The sequence below is a fragment of the Pleurodeles waltl genome, chromosome 5, assembly GCF_031143425.1.
Source record: "Pleurodeles waltl isolate 20211129_DDA chromosome 5, aPleWal1.hap1.20221129, whole genome shotgun sequence".
Taxonomy (NCBI): domain Eukaryota; kingdom Metazoa; phylum Chordata; class Amphibia; order Caudata; family Salamandridae; genus Pleurodeles; species Pleurodeles waltl.
The window spans coordinates 1,592,776,014-1,592,795,729 of NC_090444.1; the positions used below are offsets into that span (position 1 = coordinate 1,592,776,014).

General features: G+C 47.2%; 1 protein-coding gene across 3 annotated transcripts in view; it reads left to right on the top strand.

Annotated features, from left to right (window-relative positions):
• Positions 1-19,716, top strand: part of TAF1B (TATA-box binding protein associated factor, RNA polymerase I subunit B) — a 638,950-nt gene that overhangs the window by 361,414 nt on the left and 257,820 nt on the right. For all 3 annotated transcript variants that reach the window (XM_069235908.1, XM_069235910.1, XM_069235909.1), the window contains one exon: positions 4,587-4,764. In XM_069235908.1, the coding sequence (XP_069092009.1) occupies positions 4,587-4,764 (178 nt within the window). The remainder of the gene's footprint in view (positions 1-4,586; positions 4,765-19,716) is intronic.

The following is a 19,716-nucleotide window of genomic DNA, read 5'->3' on the forward strand; positions in this document are numbered from 1 at the left end:
TACTGATCAAACAACACCTGAGGACGATGAGGGTCAAGTATGCTTTCCTCTTCCAGGCAAAGCTGAGAGTGGTGTGGGTGGGGAGGGAGTCCCTCTTCTTCACATCTTCAGATGAGGCCTGGTCATGGCTTCAATCGAAGGGAGTTGCTGAGGAGCTGTGGGACAGATGTAGTGCATGCATGCGCTGCAATAGAAGGTCCCACAGGCACCCATTAGAGGAACAGGCAGCAAAGGAAAGAGTGAGATGGAAGGTATAACTGTGCCTGACACATTCTGCTGCCCCCATCCAGGGAATCAAAGGTACAATGCAGTGAAGTGTCATAATCAGATTCACCTATCGAATAGATATGAGTGGGTGCAGTAGTGCTTGATATAACATGGGTCTTGACACTGGAGAACTACAAATCATGTAGCCGACCTCCTCCTCGGACTATGTTCACATTGGTAATGTTTGCATCTAAATGTTACAAATGATTTGTCTGTTGCAGAGAGCAAGGTTTGCCAGCAGGACACTTTTTGTTTGCATATCCTTGGCTGATAGCTATCTGGAGCCTCACACATAGATGCAAATGAAATGGAGAGGAAACAAGGACCACAGCTTGCTATTACTTCACAAGTAATTAAGAGAAGTATGGTTTTGTATTGTTCAGTCCCTGAATATAGGAGATATGCATGCACTGTAAGAATGTCCGACATGTTGGTCTGTTTCACTATTTACACACATAACAATTTAAATATCACTATTTTCTTTTATAGCACTACTCATCCCAGTACAGGATGTCAAAACACTTTGCATCACATGTGCACATAATACATTGACAACAAACCGTTTGTATGTAAACCAGTGTACAGGAAGTGACATATACGACAGTGAGGGTTAAAAGGTGTAGGAGTCACATGTCCTTCATAGCTCACTGTGCTATAATAAGAGTATTAAAATGTCTGAACTTCAAGTAACAAAAGAATCTGTTGAAAGCAGTAACTCACGTGCCGATCTACGTAAAATAAAAATCTGTCATCTGCATGTTAAATGCTGTGTTTTGCAGGAGACACATGAACCCTTTTTGCTACTTTGATTCAAAATTGAGACTAGACAAAACACAGATCTCTCCAACAAATGTGTTAACATCCAAAGTTATCTCATCATTATCCTCTGAGATTTACTGGATGCACATAGATCTCTGTAGTAGGTGCATTAACCACATACGATATATTAAAAAGGCAGACTTTGCAGCCAGTTAAGCAGAACAGATTAATGCCATGTTTCTCCTTCTTGCCAATTTCTTTGTGGCAGAGTTTTTAAAACATGAATGTATAAGTAGAGGCCCATATTTTTTGGTACAATCCCGAAGCAAAATCGAATTTATTAAATCTTGTCTCAAATGTACTCACGGTGGACCAGCTAAACGTGTGAGGTCTTAAGATCTGATGCGACTGCTTGTGATGTAACTTCCTGTGAGGTTATGGGCTGTGATGTCACATCCTGTGATGCTACGTGCGGTATCATTGCTGTGATGTTATGCACTCTGATGTCACCCGCCATGTCACTTCCATACCTAACTTGGTTAGTCCTCCCACTTCTGTTTTTATGGTTGAGTCTGCGAGTGCATGCGCTAGCTCATGCGTCTCACTCGCGAGAATTTGTTGTGTACAGTAAAGAGCTTAGAGGCCTGCCTGTCGCTTACCATTTGTTGGCTTGCGTGGCGTCTCTTCTTTACAGCTTTGTAATTTGTCTCTGCAGGCCAAGTATCATTTCTGTTCCTCTCTGTGGAGCAGGGACACTGATTGATTCAACTTACTTCAGTGCCTGTCCTCTGCTTCCAATGTGATTGAGATACTATTTTGTTCTTTTTAACTTCTAGCGCCCGGCAGACAGAAGGCTTGTGATTGGCAAAAGAGTGCCCAGCAGGACAAACAAAATTTCAGTTTTATTTTTTATAGCCAACTTGCTTTTATTTTTCCAAGTTGTATTTTCTCACTTTGCACTTATGTTTTCTTCTGTTTTTGCTCGTTGGTGCGCTGTTCTCAAAAGATGATAATTATCTTGTTCTAAATATTGCAAAGCAACAATGTTTCTTTATTATGTGTAATTTCTGAAATAATGCATTAACGCTTAATTGTGTAGTACACCCCTATCCACCCTACTCTAATCCACCACAGTACAATCCACCCCATTTTACAACATTCCAATCCACCCCTTTCCAATCCAAACCACTCATCCCAATCCAATCCACTCAAACCCAGCCCACCCCACTCCAATCCTCCCAAACCATCCCAATCTAATCTGCCCCACTCCAGTTCGCCCAACTCCACTCCAAAACAATCTGCCCCACTCCAATCCAAAGCAATATACCCCACTCCAATCCAAAACAATATGCCCCACTCCAATCCATAACCAAATGTCCCATTTCATTCTGCCCCACTCCAGTCTGCCACACTCCATAACAGTCTGCCCCACTGCAATCTACTGCACTCCAACCCAAAACAATCTGGCCCACTGCATTCCAAAATAATATGCCCCACTCCAATCCACCCCTCCCATAATCCACCCTTCTCCCATAAACCACCCCACTCCCACCCACCCCACTCCAATCCACCCACTCCAGTGTGCCAAAATATAATCTGCTACACTCCAGTCCAAAACAATCTGCCACACTCTAGTCTGTCCCACTCCAATCCAAAACAATATGCCCCACTCCAGTCCACCCCGAAAACAAACTTCCCCACTCCAGTCATTTTCAATCTGCCCCACTTTAATCCAAAACAATCTGCCCCACTCCAATTTTCCCCACTTCAATCCAGTCCGCATAACCCAATCCAATCCACCTCACTCCATCCCAATTCACCCCACACCAAGCCACCCAACTACAATCCAGTTAACCCCACCCCCCCACCAATCCTGTCCACCCCACATCAATCAAATCCACCCCAATCAAGCCCAGTCCTATGTACTCCACTCCAAAACAATACACCGCACACCAATCCAATCTACCCCTCCTCAATCCACTCCAGTCCAATCCGCCCCAATCCAGTCCAGTTCACCCCACCACACTCTAATCCAACCCATCCTCCTCCAATCCACCCCACCCCAATCGAATTCACCCACTCCAATCAAGTCCACTGCTACTCTATCTACCTCACTCCAGTTCAGTCCACTCAAACCACCCGAATCCATCCCACTCCAAAACAATCCATTTCACTCCACTCCACTCCAGTCCACATTAATCCGCCCTACTCCAGTCCAATCCACCCCACTCTTAACCACCTTAATCTACCCCCACTCCAATCCAGTCCACCCCACACCAATCCTATCAACCCCACTTTAATTTTTCTTGCAGTTTTGTAAAACGCAAACTCGATCCGAAGGTATTGGAGCGCTTTACGTGAGCACCAGTTACATTACACAAGAACCCATTCATTGTTTTTGTAGGCACAGGGAAATTAAGTGATTTGACCAGCTCCACATAAAGTTGAGCTGATGTTGAGACTCAAACCTGGTTCCCTAGCTCAAAGGCTGCAGCTCTGGCTGTTACACCACATCCTCTTCCCAACCCACCTCACTTCAATCCAATCTACCCCACTCCAGTCCAATCCACCACAATCTACTCCACTCCAATCCAGTCCACCTCCTACTCCCATCCAGCCCACTCCAATCCACCCATCCCAGCCAGTTCTCCCCAATCCACCACACTCAGTCCAGACCACCCCACCCAAATCCACAACACCCTAATCCACCCCACTCAATCCGATCCACCCCACTCCAGTCCACCCTCTCCAATCCACCCTACTCCAGTTCACCCCACATCAATCCAATCCACCTCATTGTAGTCAACCCCAGCCCAATCCAACCCACCCCACACTAATCCACCTCCTCCGGTCCACTTCCCCCAATCCATCCACCCCATTTCAGCCTAATCCACCCCATTCCAATCCAATCTATCCCACTATCTCAATCCACTCCACCCTATTCCACCCCACTCTTTAACACTCTGTATCACTGAACTCTACTCCCCTCTACTTAACTCTGACACTTTACCCCACCCTACTCTACTCCACGACACGCCAACAAATCCACTCTGACACTCTACTCCCCTACTCCATGCCACTAACTTTTAGCCATGCTGAACTGCAATCACACATTGGTGTACGACATGGCAAAACATTGCAAAAGCCAATAGCTCTTATATAGGCAAGACCTATTGGCTTTGCCAATGCTTGTTAGGACTTGTGCCATGTAAAAAGTATTTCCCAACAGTGTTTCCCTATTGCGAAAACGGAATGAAAAACTTGTAGACTCACAATGTCTGTAATGTTGTCCTTTAATATTGTTCTGTAAAACAATATCCATTTAACAAAGAAATGCTTTGGTAAATTAGATTTTTTGCTGTGGTAGGCAAAATATTAAATCCTCTCTTCTCACTCCATTCTTTCAAGACACATCAGAAAGTGATGCATAGTGCACAATGTCCGTCTAGAACACATTTTTGACAGCTATACTTCAAAAAGCAAATGTAAAACATTGTCTTAAACAGTTTCACCCAGGTAGAATTTGAATATTGCTTTATTTTGTTCTACATTTTTTTCAGATGAACTACACAGTTGGACTTGCAGAGTGGTGAAAAAGACTGGGGTTGGAGAAGAATCCTTTTTGACGTTTGACCCAGTAGCTAAATCGTCCCGAATGGTCCATTACGATATTCAGGCTGCTGCTGTCATCATAGTCGTCTTAAAATTGCTTTTCTTACTGAATGACAAGTGCGAGTGGTAGGTACTCTGACACGACACGTTTTTTAAGAAACGGTTAAGGCAGTTCCAGAAATAAGATGGTGCACAAATGTTTGTTATGTAGCTGCATCTCTTCAAATCTTTCAAATCTTACTTTGTGATCGCCAGGTTTTGGATAAATATAGCCATTTTATGGTACCTACCAAACAGGTGTGAACATTAGTTGCTTTTTTAAGGATGTATTAATAAGAATACTATGGTTACCTGTATCAATGTCAGCGGTGATCCAGGCTCGGCATTGTGATACTGCTGCAGACGGCTGGTGGTATATCCGTCATTTTACCATCACTTTTGGGACGGATTAACACCTCCTCCAAAGTTGTAATAACCCCCATAGTATTCCTTTGGAAATCTGCAGCTGGTAGAACTCGCCACACAGTTTTTTGTTTTTTTTATTCAAACTGATGTCTCTTTTTACTGTGTGCCTTGTTCTGTGCATGATTTCTATTAGAGTTGTAGGAAGCTGGTTCTGTATATACTATATCAAAAAGAGATATAGGCCCTCATTCTGACCCTGGCGGTCTTTGACCGCCAGGGCGGAGGACCGCGGGAGCACCGCCGACAAGCCGGCGGTGCTTCAATGGGGATTCCGACCGCGGCGGTAAAGCCGCGGTCGGACCGGCACCACTGGCGGGGTCCCGCCAGTGTACCGCGGCCCCATTGAATCCTCCGCGGCGGCGCAGCTTGCTGCACCGCCGCGGGGATTCTGACCCCCCCTACCGCCATCCAGATCCCGGCGGTCGGACCGCCGAGATCCGGATGGCGGTAGGGGGGGTCGCGGGGCCCCTGGGGGCCCCTGCAGTGCCCATGCCACTGGCATGGGCATTGCAGGGGCCCCCGTAAGAGGGCCCCTACATGTATTTCACTGTCTGCTGCGCAGACAGTGAAATACGCGACGGGTGCAACTGCACCCGTCGCACAGCTTCCACTCCGCCGGCTCGATTCCGAGCCGGCTTCATCGTGGAAGCCTCTTTCCCGCTGGGCTGGCTGGCGGTCTGAACGAGACCGCCCGCCAGCCCAGCGGGAAAGTCAGAATTACCGCCGCGGTCTTTCGACCGCGGAACGGTAACCTGACGGCGGGACTTTGGCGGGCGGCCTCCGCCGCCCGCCAAGGTCAGAATGAGGGCCATAGTGTGCTGGTCGTTGCTGCACCAGTGGTTGGTTTTTCTCGAGTCTAGGGGCTTCAGGTGCAGTGCTTCTCCAGGTGTCTGATATCTTCGTTCCGGGCAGTTGCGGTTAGGTGAGTACTCGGGATTCCGTCTGCAGCGTTGTCATGGGGGTTTGAAGGGATCAACCCAGGGTAGGCTCTTGTTCCCAATCGCCTGGGGACCCTTTCTTGCTGGGTGGACCACCTGTACACGGGCCGTGGGCATCAGGTGCACAGGGGTCAGGACTCCCGCATCCGGAGTGCTTGGTTGTAAGTTTCTCTTGGACAGAGATGCTATCCTCGGTAGTTCTTGGTCCTTTGGGGTGCAGGGCAGTCCTCTGGAGTTGTCAGAGGCCACTGGGCACGCTGGATGCGTCGCTGTTCTTCGTGCAGGTTCTTTGAAGCAGGAGACTAGCTGGTAGGGCTGGGGCCAAATCAGTTGTCATCTTCTTTTCTTCTCTGCTGGGGTTTTAGCTTAGCATTCCTTCTTCTTCTTGTTTGTCAGCAGGAATCTGACGACTGGGGTTCAGGGAAGCACTTAAATACTATATTTAGGGGCGTTTTAGGGGTCAGAGGTCAGTAGCCAATGGCTACTGTCCCTGAGGGTGTCTACATCCTTCTTGTGCTCCCTCTCTTTGGGGAGAGGGAGACATTCCTAACCCTATTGGCCCCTATCCTCCAAACCAAGATGGAGGATTCTGCAAGGAGGGGGTCACCTCAGCTCTGGACACCTTAGGGGTGGTCCTGGCAGGGGGGGTCACTCCTCCCTGCTTTCCCTAATTTTCCCGCCGGACTTGCTGCCAATAAGTGGGGCTTTGTCCAAGGGGTGGGCAACTCCACTAGCTGGAGTGCCCTGGGCACTGAAACACGAGGCTTGAGCCTCACCGCCTGGTGTTATAGTTCCTGCAGGGGGGGGGGTGAGTGACGCAACTCCACCCAAGACAGGCTTTGTTTCTGGCCATGGAGAGCACAAAGGCTACCTCCCCATGTGGCCAGAAACGTGTGTGGCAGTGGTCAGTCCTGCACTAGCAGTTTGGCTAACATGCAGGGGGCATCTCTAAGATACCCTCTGGGTGCATTTTTCAATAAATCATCAGTGTGGGTTTATTGTGCTGAGAAATTTGATACCAAACTTCCCAGTATTTAGTGTAGCCATTATGGTGCTGTGGAGTTTGTAATGACAAACTCCCAGACCATATACTCAATAAGGCTACCCTGAACTTACAATGTCTAAGAATTGACTTAGACACTGTAGCAGCACATTGCTCATGCAGCTATTCCCTCACCTGTGGTATAGTGCACCCTGCCTTAGGGCTGTAATGCCTGCTAGAGGGGTGACTTACCTATGCCACAGGCAGTGGTTTAGGAACAGGGCACCCTGAGAGGGGTGCCATGTCGACTTTGTCTTTTTCTCCCCACCAGCACACACAAGCTGCAAGGCAGTGTGCATAGGCTGAGTGAGTGGTCCCTTAGGGTGGCATAATACATGCTGCAGCCCATAGAAACCTTCCCAGGCCACAGGACCCTTGGTACCGTGGGTACCTTTTACAAGGGACTTGACTGTATGGCAGGAATGTGCCAATTGTGGAAACAAAGGCACAGTTTTGGGAAAGAACACTGGTGCTGGGGCCTGGTTAGCAGGGTCCCAGCACACTTCCAATTAAAGCTGGCATCAACACTAGGCAAACAGTTGGGGGGTAACCATGCCAACAGCGGCATTTTCCTACACTTCCCCCCACACCCCCTTCCCAAGAGAGTTTTTATTATGTAAGTGGAAGAACCTGAAAAGGCCATCTGCATTGGTATGGGCAGTCCGAGGTCGGTGTTCCACTACAAAGTCCATTCCCTGTAGGGATGTGGACCACCTCAAAAGTTTAGGGTTCTCACCTTTCATTTGCATTAGCCATCTGAGAGGTCTGTGGTTTGAGCAACAAAGTGAGTGCTAAACAAGTATGGCCTCAGCTTTTTCAGGGACCAAACCACAGCAAATGACTCCCTCTCAATGGCACTACAACACTGCTCCCTGGGGACCAGCCTCCTGCTAATGAAAGCAACAGGCTGGTCAAAGCCATCATCATTGGTTTGGTACAGGACTGCTCCCATCCAAAGTTCAGAGGCATCTGTCTGCACAATGAATTGCCTAGAATAATCTGGAGCTTTAAGAACTGGTGCTGAACACATTGCTTCTTTCAGGACGTCAAAGGCCTTTTGACATTCAAGGTCCAGTATACCTTCTTTGAGGTCAGTTCAGTGAGTGGAGTCACAATGGACCCATATCCCTTCACAAACCTCCTGTAGTATCCAGAAAAGCCAAGGAATGCCCTGACTTTAGTATGGGTTTTTTGGAGCTTCCCAGTCCAGAATTGTCTCGATCTTGGGTTGTAAGGGTTGCACTTGACCTCCACCTACAAGGTGGCCCAAGTATACAACTGTGCCCTGCCCTATCTGGCACTTAGATGCTTTGATAGAGAGGCCTGCTGTTTGCAAGGCCTGCAAAACCTTCCACAGGTGGCCAGGTGATCCTGCCAGCTGGAGCTAAAGACAGCAATATCATCTAGATTTGCTGCATTAAAGGACTCCAAACCAGCAAGGACTTGATTCGCCAACATTCGGAAGGAGGCAGGGGCATTCTTTAAGCCAAAGGGCATAACAGTGAACTGATAATGCTCATGAGGTGCAGAAAATGCTGTCTTTTCTTTGGCTCCAGGTGCCATCCTAATTTGATAGTACCCTGCAGTTAAACCAAAGGTACTTAGAAATTTGGATGCACCTAACTTGTCAATTATTTCATCTGCTCTGGGTGTGGGGTGTGCATCCGTCTTGGTGACAGAACATGAGTTCTCTGTAGTCCACACAGAACCTAATTTCTCTCTTGCCATCTTTGGTATGAGGTTTGGGGACCAAGACCACTGGGCTAGCCCAGAGACTGTCAGAGTGCTCTATTACGCCTAACTCCAGCATCTTGTGGATTTCCACTTTGAGGCTCTCTTTGACTTGGTCAGACTGTCTATAGATTTTGTTTTTGACAGGTAAACTGTCTCCTGTCCACATCATGGGTACACAGGTGTGTCAGACCAGGGGTCAAAGAGAAGAGCTCATCATACTGCTGTAGGACGTGCCTGCAGCCAGCTTGCTGTTGGGCAGAGAGGGTGTCTGAATAGACAACTCCATCTACTGATCCATCTTTAGGGTCAGTTGAGAGGAGGTCAGGGAGAGGTTCACTTTCTGCTTCCTGATCCTCATCAGTAACCATCAGCATGGTTATGTCTGCCCTATCGTTATAGAGTTTCAGGAGGTTAACATAGATCTCCCTCTTGGGTGTCCTGCTAGTGCCCAGGTCCACTAAGTAAGTGACCTGACTCTTCTTCGCTAGCACTGGGTAGGGCCACTCCATCTATCCTAAAGTGCCCAGGGAGCCACAGGCTTCAGAACCCAGACTTTCTGCCCTGGATGGAATTCAACCATTGCAGCCCTTTGGTCATACCACAACTTCTGGAGTTGTTGGCTGGCCTCAAAGTTTTTGGATGCCTTTTCCATGTACTCAGCCATCCTTGAGCAGAGGCCAAGCAGATAGTCCACCACATCTTGTTTAGGCTCATGGAGAGGTCTCTCCCAGCCTTCATTAACAAGTGCCTGTGGTCCCCTTACAGGATGGTCAAACAGAAGTTCAAAGGGCGAAAACCCTACTCCCTTCTGAGGTACATCTCTGTAGGTGAAAAGCAAGCATGGCAGCAGAACATCCCATCTCCTTTTGGGTTTTTCAGGGAGCCCCATGATCATCCCCTTCAATCTCTTGTTGAATCTCTCAACAAGGCCATTGGTTTGTAGATGGTATGGTGTGGTGAACTTATAAGTCACCCCACACTCATTCCACATGTGTTTCAGGTAGGCTGACATGAGGTTTGCACCTCTGTCAGAAACCACCTCCTTAGGGAAACCCACTCTGGTAAAAATACCAATTAGGGCTTTGGCTACTGCAGGGGCAGTAGTTGACCTAAGGGGAATTGCTTCAGGGTATCTGGTAGCATGATCCTCTGCTGCCAGTATGTATTGGTTCCCTGAGGCTGTGGGAGGTTCAAGTGGACCCACAATGTCCACACCAACCCTTTCAAAGGGGACCCCACCAAAGGAAGTGGAATAAGGGGGGAGCCTTTGGATGGCCACCCGTTTTGCCACTGGCTTGACAGGTGACACAGGAGCTACAAAACTCCTTTACTTTCTGGGACATGTTGGGCCAATATAAATGGTTCACAAGTCTGTCCCATGTCGTGGTCTGTCCCAAATGCCCAGCTAGGGGGATGTCATGGGCCTATGTGATAATAAGCTCTCTAAACTCGTGAGGCACTACCACTCTCCTAGTGGCACCAGGTTTGGGATCCCAAGCCTCAGTGTAAAGGAGTCCATCTTCCCAATAGACCATGTGGGAGCCACTGACATCTCCCTTTTCCTGTTCAGCCGCTTGCTGTCTCAGGCCTTCAAGAGTGAGGCAAGTCTTTTGTCCCTGAACAGCTGTTCCCTTGAGGGTCCCTCTGGGCCAAGAGCTCTACCTGGTAAGGCTCCAGCTTCATGGACTCGATTTCCTCAGGGGATAAGACGTCATCCTGGAAAGAGAGGTCTTGCTTTTTTGCTGATCAGAGGCTGGTCCCCCAGTCTTCTTACCTTTTCTCTTGGAAGGTTGGGACAGTCTCTAACTCTTCTTTTTCACCCTGTGCTCTGCTCTTGTTTTTACACACTCAAGGATTCCCAGCATGGCTGCATGGGTTTTAAGTTCTACCTCAGCCCATGCTGAGGACTCCAAATCATTCCCTAGCAAACGTTCTACTGGGATTGCATAAGAGACCACTACCTGTTTCAGGCCAGTAACCCCTCCCCATTCTAAAGTCACAATTGCCATGGGATGGACTTTAGTTACATTATCAGTATTGGTAACTGGATATGTTTGTCCAGCCAAATACTTTCCTGGGGAAACCAGTTTGTCTGTCACCATTGTGACACTGACACCTGTATCCCTCAGGACTTCTACCTTTGTCCCAGTTATCAAGAGCTGCTGTCTGTATGTTTGCAAGGAAAGCAGCCACGCAGCTAGTGTGGCTATTTCCACCCTACCCTCAGAGACTAGTATAGCTTCAGTGTGAACCCTGATTTTCTCTGGGCACACTGTTGATCCCACCTGGAGTCTGGCTACTCCAGTACTAACTGGAGTAGTGCTAGTGGGATTTTTCTTGGGACAGGCCTTTCTCCAGTTTGGTGTCCATGCTGTTTACAGTTGTGGCACCAGGCCTTCTTGTGATCAAAGGTCTTACCCTTGTACCCATTTATGGACTGTGAAGAGGCTTGGGCCAACCGTCCTCAGCAGGTTTTTGGGGCCCTTGAGAAGACTCTTTAGTTTTGTCCTTGGATGTCTCACCACCCTTCCCCTGGGAAGGCTTTGTGACCCCTTTCATTTGGTCACCCCTGTGGAATTCTTGGTCACCCTAGTCTTGACCCAATGGTCAGCCTTCCTTCCCAATTCTTGGGAAGAAATTGGACCTAGGTCTACCAGATGTTGATGCAACTTATCATTGAAGCATTTACTTAACAGGTTTTCCTTCATAAATAAATTATGCAGCCCATTATAGCCATGAACTCCACTGCCAGTTATCCAACAATCTAGTGTTTTCACTGAGCAGTCAACAAAATCAACCCAGGACTAGCTTGAGGTTTTGTGAGCCCCCCTGAACCTAATTCTATACTCCTCAGTGGAGAATCCAAAGCTCTCAATCAGGTTAGCCTTCATGAGGTCATAGGATTCTGCATCTTTACCAGAGAGTGTGAGGAGCCTATCCCTACACTTACCAGTGAACAGGTCCCAAAGGAGAGCTCCCCAGTGAGATCTGTTTAATTTTTCTGGTTGCACAAGCCCTCTCAAAAGCTGTGAACAGTTTGGTGATATCATCAACCTCTTTATATTTTGAGACAATCCCTTTGGGGATTTTTATGATGTCAGTATTCTCTCTGCCCCTATTTATGTTGCTGCCACCATTAATTGGTGCTAAGCCCATTTCTGCTCTCTCCCTTTCTATAGCTAGGAGTTGCTGCTCCATAGCTTATCTTTTGGCCATCCTTGCTAAAAGGATGTTCTCTTCATTGAGGCTGCCCTCAATGTTCCCAGAGGAGCTGGACTCCCCTGTGGAAGATCCAGTTCCTATGAGCACTATCCTTGGAGACAGGGACCTTGGGACATGTCTTCCTTAGATAGGTTAGGAGGGGGAGGTTATCCTCCTGATACCTAACTTCTTCCCCATCTGAGGGGAGGTCTTCCTCCTCAGCAGGGTGGTCCCTTGTATACTCTACCAAGCTCCTGGAGCTTGACCGTGGTAGGGTTGGAACCTGTTCTAATTATTTTTAGCCTACAGAGAGTCTTAACTTTGCCATCCCTAGGTGTAGGTAAGAGGTGAGGTTGAGTTCCACAACCATCTCCTCTGAGCTGCTGATTATGTTATTAAAGTGTGGATTACTTTTTAGAAACTAAAAACTACTTTGAGTAACTAAATCCTAAATTTTACAAAACTTTTAAACTTGAAAATAAATGCTAACAGGGACTTAACCAAGGCTCTAGCAGGACTTTTACAAATTTAGAAAAAATAGCCAAAATTAAAAAATCAGTTTTCTAAAGGCAATTTTGGAATTTAGTTGTGAGATCAGGTATTGGCTGAGTAGTCCAGCACATGCAAAGTCATCCACCAATGTAGGAAGCAGGCTCTGTATATCCTATAACAAAATGAGAGATAGTGTGCACAAAGTCCAGGGGTTCTCCAGAGGCTTGGCAGGGTCAATAATAGATAATACTAATGCTCTATTTGTGGTAGTGTGGTCAAGCAGTTGGACTTATCAGAGGGTAGTGTTAAGCATTTGTTGTACACACAAAAGCAATAGAAGAAACACACACTCAGTGACGTAACTCCAGACTAATAGGATCTTATATAGAAAAATAGGTTTTGTTAATTTATTTCTAGAACCACAAGATTCAGTTTGCAGGTAAGTACATAGATTGAAAGGTACTTTGCATAGGTATATTCAGGACTTTGAATCAAATCAACAGTACATACAGTTTTCTTTAAAATGGCAAAAAGCTATTTTAAAAGTAGACAATGCAATTTTCAACAGTTCCTGGGGGAAGGAAAACAAAGCACACTTTCTGAGGTAAGTAACAAACTTACAGACTTAGTGTCCAGGGCATAGGTAGCCCACCGTTGGGGGTTCAAGCTAACCCCAAACACACAGCAACAAGGGCCGGTTAGGTGCAGAGGTCATACAGGAGCCAAAATAATGTAGGCCCCTTTGGAAACTGGGGCTACTCAGTTTCTGGTCTGCTTGCATGTAAGTACCCGCGTTATTGGAGGGCAGACCAGGGGGGTTTAGAGGAGCACTGAAGATGCCCCAAGCAGGCACCAGTCCCACACAGGGGCGGCCGAGTGCAGAGTGCATACAGTGTGTTGGGTTTACAATGAAACTCTGAGTGGACCCCATGGGTCACTTAGGCACTACTTAGGCACTACTTAGGCACTACAGGAAGGGCACCGACTGGATAGGGAGGAGGGCCACCTGGTGGTTGTTGCTGCACCAGTGGTTGGTTTCTCTCGAGTCTGGGGGCTGCGGGTGCAGTGCTTCTCCAGGCGTCGGATATCTTCGTCCCGGGCAGTCGCGGACAGGGGGGTCCTCGGGATTCCCTCTGCAGATGTTGTTGTGGGCTTTTGGAAGGGTCAACCCAGGGTGGGCTCTTGTTCCAATCGCCTGGGGACCCTTTCTTGATGGGTGGACCTCCTGGACATGGGCCATGGGCGTTGGGTGCACAGAGGTCAGGACTCACTCATCTGGAGTGAGGTGGGAGTCCTTGGTGGTAAGTTTCTCTTGGAAACAGCCGCTGTCCTCTGGATTTCTTGGTCCTTTGGGGTGCAGGGCAGTCCTCTGAAGTTGTCAGAGGTCACTGGGCCTGCTGGTTGCGCGTCTGTTCTTCTTGCAGGTTCTTTGAAGCAGGAGACCGGCCAGTAGGGCTGGGGCCAAAGCAGTTGTTGTCTCTTTTTCTTCTCTGCTGGGGTTTCAGCTTAGCAGTCCTTCTTCTTCTTGTAGGTCGCCAGGAATCTGAAGACTAGGGTTCAGGGAAGCCCTTAAATACTAAATTTAGGGGTGTTTTTAAGTGTCAGAGGGCAGTAGCCAATGGCTACTGTCCCTGAGGGTGGCTACACCCTTCTTGTGCTCCCTCCCTTTGGGGTTGGGGGCACATTCCTAACCATATTGGTCCCTAGCCTCCAAACCAAGATGGAGGATTCTGCAGGGATGGGGGTCACCTCAGCTCTGGATACCGTAGGGGTGGTCCTGGCTAGGGGGGTCACTCCTCCCTGCTTTCCCTAATTTTCCCACCAGAATTGCTGCCAAAAAGTTGGACTTTTTCCAGTGGGCAGGGTACTCCACTAGCTGAAGTGTCCTGGGACACTGTAACATGAGGCTTGAGCCTTTGAGGCTCACCACCAGGTGTTACAGTTCCTGCAGGGGGGAGGTGTGAAGCACCCCCACCTAGAACAGGCTTTGTTTCTGGCCATCAAGAGCACAAAGTCTCTCACCCCATGTGGCCAGAAACTCATCTGGTAGTGGCAGGCTGGCACAAACTGGTCAGTCCTGCACTAGCAGTTGGCCAGTATGCAGGGGGCATCTCTAAGATGCCCTCTGGGTGCATTTTTCAGTAAATCCCACACTGGCATCAGTGTGGGTTTATTGTGCTGAGAAGTTTGATACCAAACTTCCCAGTATTCAGTGTAGCCATTATGGTGCTGTGGAGTTCGTAATTACAAACTCCCAGACCATATAATCAGTGTGGCTACCCTGAACTTACAATGTCTAGGTATTGACTTAGACACTGTAGGGGGCATATTGCTCATGCACCTATACCCTCACCTGTGGCATAGTGCACTCTGCCTTAGGGCAGTAAGGCCTGCTAGAGGGGTGACTTACCTATGCCACAGGCAGTGGTTTAGGGCCAGGGCACCCTGAGATGGGTGCCACGTCGACTTTGTCTTTTTCTCGCCACCAGCTCACACAGGCTGCAAGGCAGTGTGCATGGGCCGAGTGAGGGGTCCCTTAGAGTGACATAATACATGCTGCAGCCCTTGGAGACCTTCCCTGGCCACAGGACCCTTGGTACCTTTTATAAGGGATTTGACTGTGTGCCAGGGCTGTGCCAATTGTGGAAACAAAGGTACAGTCCAGGGAAAGAACACTGGTGCTGGGGCCTAGTTATCAGGGTCCCAGCACACTTCCAATCAAAGCTGGCATCAACACTAGGCAAAAAGTGGGGGGTAATCATGCCAACAGTGGCATTTTCCTACAAGAATACCTTGGATTTTGGGGAAATGTTTCATGCACTCGGTGGCAGCTTTATTGGCTTATATTCCATTCTTGTGGTCTAAACAGTGTTGTGTGATAATACTTTCTTAAAAATAAAGCTAGGTTCTTCATCTCCACAATGAACTGACTGTTCTATGCTTATAAGTGGCAATCCGTATACATTGTCACTGCATCTTCCTTCTTCCCACAATTCACCACACTAATTTTTTTAAATGTGACTTTCCTAGATAAGTTATGCACACTCACATAGTATCATTTCTCAGCTAAATTCTGTGCTATGATGCGTGTCTCTCTGTTTCTGTCTTAGCGTAACTTTTGCTGGTTATGATATTGTAAAATGACCAGGTAAACAGTTTCTGAGCAAATTATATATCTGTATATATATATTTAAGTATGTGTTCGATGGCATGTGCAGCTGCAGATACACATGCTGTGCATATATCGCCATTTAATGTTGGTCTTGGAGTGGTACACGTTGTTTTTCTTCTAAGAAGCTTTTTTCGAGTCACAAGATCAAGTGACTCCTCCTCTTGGTGATAGTGCACATGGGCATCGAGTCCTTTGTTAGATTTTCTTTTTGCCGTCTGGTTCGAGCGTGTTCCCTCTCGCTCAGGTTAGTTTTCGGTTCGGTACTATCTGAACTTCTTTCCTTTTCCTCAATGCCGGTATTGTTTTTTAATACGTTTCTGACTACACTCGATCCGATCGAAGCCTCTGGATCGATTAAGCGCCCTTTCGGGCGCCCGTGCCCTTCTTTTGCCTTCCTGTGTCTACTGTGTCACAGGCTCATGGATCAGTCTCTTTTACGATTCTGTCCTCGGTGCCACGCCAAGTTCCCTTACACCGACCAGCATTCGGTGTGCAACCTCTGCCTTTCGCCTGACCACAAAGAAGAGACCTGCGAGGTGTGTCCGTCCTTTCGATCAAAGAAGACCTTACGGGATCGAAGAGCAAGGCGGTTAGAGATGGCGTTGAAGTCCACAGAACACCCAACATCTTTGGTGAGGTACAGGCACATTCTGCAGTCTCCATCCGAGACAGCCACATACTCCCTGCGGTGCAGTACGGGAGTATAGCAGCCCCTTCCCATCAGAAACAAACTAAAACATCACAGAAGGCCTTAGGTCTACCACTGCTTGCTGGCCATGGTTTGACCCGAAAACAACAGATCGTCGACCGACCATCGTGTTCGGTGCCGAAAAAGGCCAAGACACTCCCACGAACAGAGTCACGCTTGTTTCGGCACTGAGTTGAAGAATGAAGGCTTCCACTTCAGAACCGAGAGGGCTTCATACCACATCGGAGCTGAAACATTCACGCTCCTCTTTGGATTCGAAACATCAAAGCCCCTCTTCGGAGCCATAAAATGTTCCCCTACCAGATAAGACCACTTTTTATACCTGTATAAAGCATGCTGCCACCAAGCTTTCGGAGCATTCATTAGTGGGCAGCAAATAGGTTTCATCTTCAGAACAGGAAGCAGATGAAACAGACATTAGACCCATTCTTGAGGTCGTGGACCAAAAACAAAGGAAGATTCAAATCCAGAAAGAGACTGGAAAGATTATTGCCTCTCCTCCTCCAATTATAAACAGGAAACTAGCATTCCAAGAATGCTTGGAAACTAGCCCTTTACCGGCAAAGATCTTTAAACACAAAGAGAAGCCAAAGACTGTACAGCGTTCTCCACCACATTTGCCATTTCTTCCCTCTTCCCCACCACCTCATACTCCACCTCCACCAACTTCACCCACACCATCTCATGCTTCTTCACATGGGGACTTTATGGGTGATAGTATTTACAACATGGAACCATGGGATATGTATGACTCTGACCTAATCCCGTCCAATGATACTGATGGTACACCACAGCCTATAATCTGGTAATTTCCAGAGCAGCCACCTACCACAGTTTACAGATGCACTCTGAGCCGATAGAAGACGATTTTCTAATTAACACTCTTTCCTCAACTCACAAACAATATCAATGTTTGCCAATGTTACCGGTATGCTAAAACATGCCAATGACATTTTCAAAGAACCAGTAAAGGCTACAGTATTGACACCTAAAATAGATAAAAAAATATAAAGCGGCACTAACTGATCCAGTATTTTTTTCACAGCATTGCCAACAGATTCCATTGTGGTCAGTGCAGCTAGGAAACGGGCAAATAGCCAATCCACAGAGGATGCTCCTCCCCCTGATAAAGAGAGCCTCAAATTCGATGCAGCAGGCAAAAGAGTAGCAACTCAGACTGCAGATCAGTGGAGAATAGCTCTTTTAGCCAGGTATGATTGGACACCTTGGGACAAGATGCAGGAGTTCCTTCAATACCGCCCAAAGGAACACCAGAAAAGAGCACAACAAGTAGTGGAAGAAGGATAAGCCATTTCTAATAATCCGATCCGATCAGCACTAGACGTGGCTGATACTGCAGCTCGGGGAATAAACACAAGCGTAACCTTTAGAAGAGATGCTTGGTTGAGGTCCTCAGGCTTTAAGCCTGAAATACAACAAGCGGTCCTTAATATGCCTTTTAATAAATAGCAACTTTTTGGACCGGAGATGGATACAACCATTGACAAATTAAAAAAGGACTCAAACAGCTAAGGCCATGGGAGAACTTTACACACCTTTTTGGGGCTCATTTCGTAAATCTCAATTTAGAGGAGGGTTTAAGCCACAAACTTCAGAGGCCTCTACGTCCCAACAAAAACATGGACAACAATATTATCCCAGGATTTTTCAGGGGCTCTTACAGAGGACACACTTTAAGATCTAGAGGCAAATCTGCTGCCGCAAGAGGTGCTTCCACCTCATCAAAGCAGTGACTTTCCCTGCATCCTTACACAGCCTACATCTCCTGTTGGAGGAAGACTGCAATATTTCCATCCTCATTGGCAACAAATTACAACAGGTCAATGGGTACTATCAATTATCCACAATGGCCATTGCCTAGAACTTATCTCCACTCCACCAAACATTCCTCCCCATTCACACAGGCTTTCTCTCAAACACATTGCTCTTTTAAAACAGGAGGTAGAATCGCTTCTACTCAAAGGTGCAATAGAGATGGTTCCTATCAGTCAACAGGGGACAGAGGTATATTCTCTATACTTCCTCATACCAAAAAAGGATGGCACTCTGACCAATTCTTGATTTCAGACCTCTAAATCAATATATCCTGTCAGAGCATTTCCAAATGGTCACTCTACAGGATGTCATTTCCTTGTTACAAAAACAAGACTACATAACATCATTAGATCTAAAGGATGCTAACTTCCCCATTCCTATACATCCAGCACACCGCAAATACTTAAGGTTTGTGATAGCAGGCAAGCACTATCAATTCAAAGTACTATCCTTTGGAGTAACAAGCACAAAGGGTATTCACAAAATGCCTAGCAGTAGTTGCTGCATACCTCAGAAGACAGTACATACATGTCTACCCATATCTGGACGACTGGCTAATAAAAGCCAGCACCATTCGCAACAGTCAACAGAACACATAGTACACAATAGATACCCTACACAAACTAGGGTTTATAATCAATTACCAGAAATCTCACCTTCAGCCATCACAAATTCAACCATATCTAGGAGCAATTCTGAACACTCAGTCAGCATTAGCCTACCCAAAACCACAACGAATCCAAGCGTTTCACACACTCATATACCCATTACAAGTCAATCAAACCTACACAGTAAGGTTTGTCATGAGACTATTGTGAATTATGGCATCGTGCATAGCAGTAGTGCCCAATGCTTGTCTAAACGTGAGACCACTGCAACAGTGTCTCGCAACAATGGTCTTAGGCACAGGGTTAGCTACAGGATCTAGTGTTGTTGGACCGCCAAACTTACAAATCTCTGCAATGGTGGAATCAATCCAACTTATCAAAAGGGCGGCCATTTCAAGACCCTCTGCCACAGACCATAATCACCGCAGATGCATCAATGACCGGTTGGGGAGCCCATCTGAACAGTCTTACAATACAGGGGGAATGGGACTCAATCCAGCAAACTTACCACTTGGAATTGCTGGCAGTGTTCTTAGCAATCTAAGCATTCCAACCACACATCATACACAAAACAGTCTTAATAAGGACAGACAACATGAAAACAATGTATTATCTTTAAAAACGTGGGGGGAAGCTGTTAGGGGGGTGGGGGGGGGGGCACTCATCCCAATTGTCTCTTCTAGCACAAACAATTTGGAAGTGGGCAATTCACAATCATATTCACCAGCTAGCGGAATACATCCCAGGGATACACAACCAGCTTGCGGACCTCTTAAGCAGGACGCAGAAACAAATACACAAATGGGAGATTCACCCTCAAGTAATTCAGTATTACTTTCACATGTGGGGAACACCAAACCTAGACCTTTTCGCAACAAGCA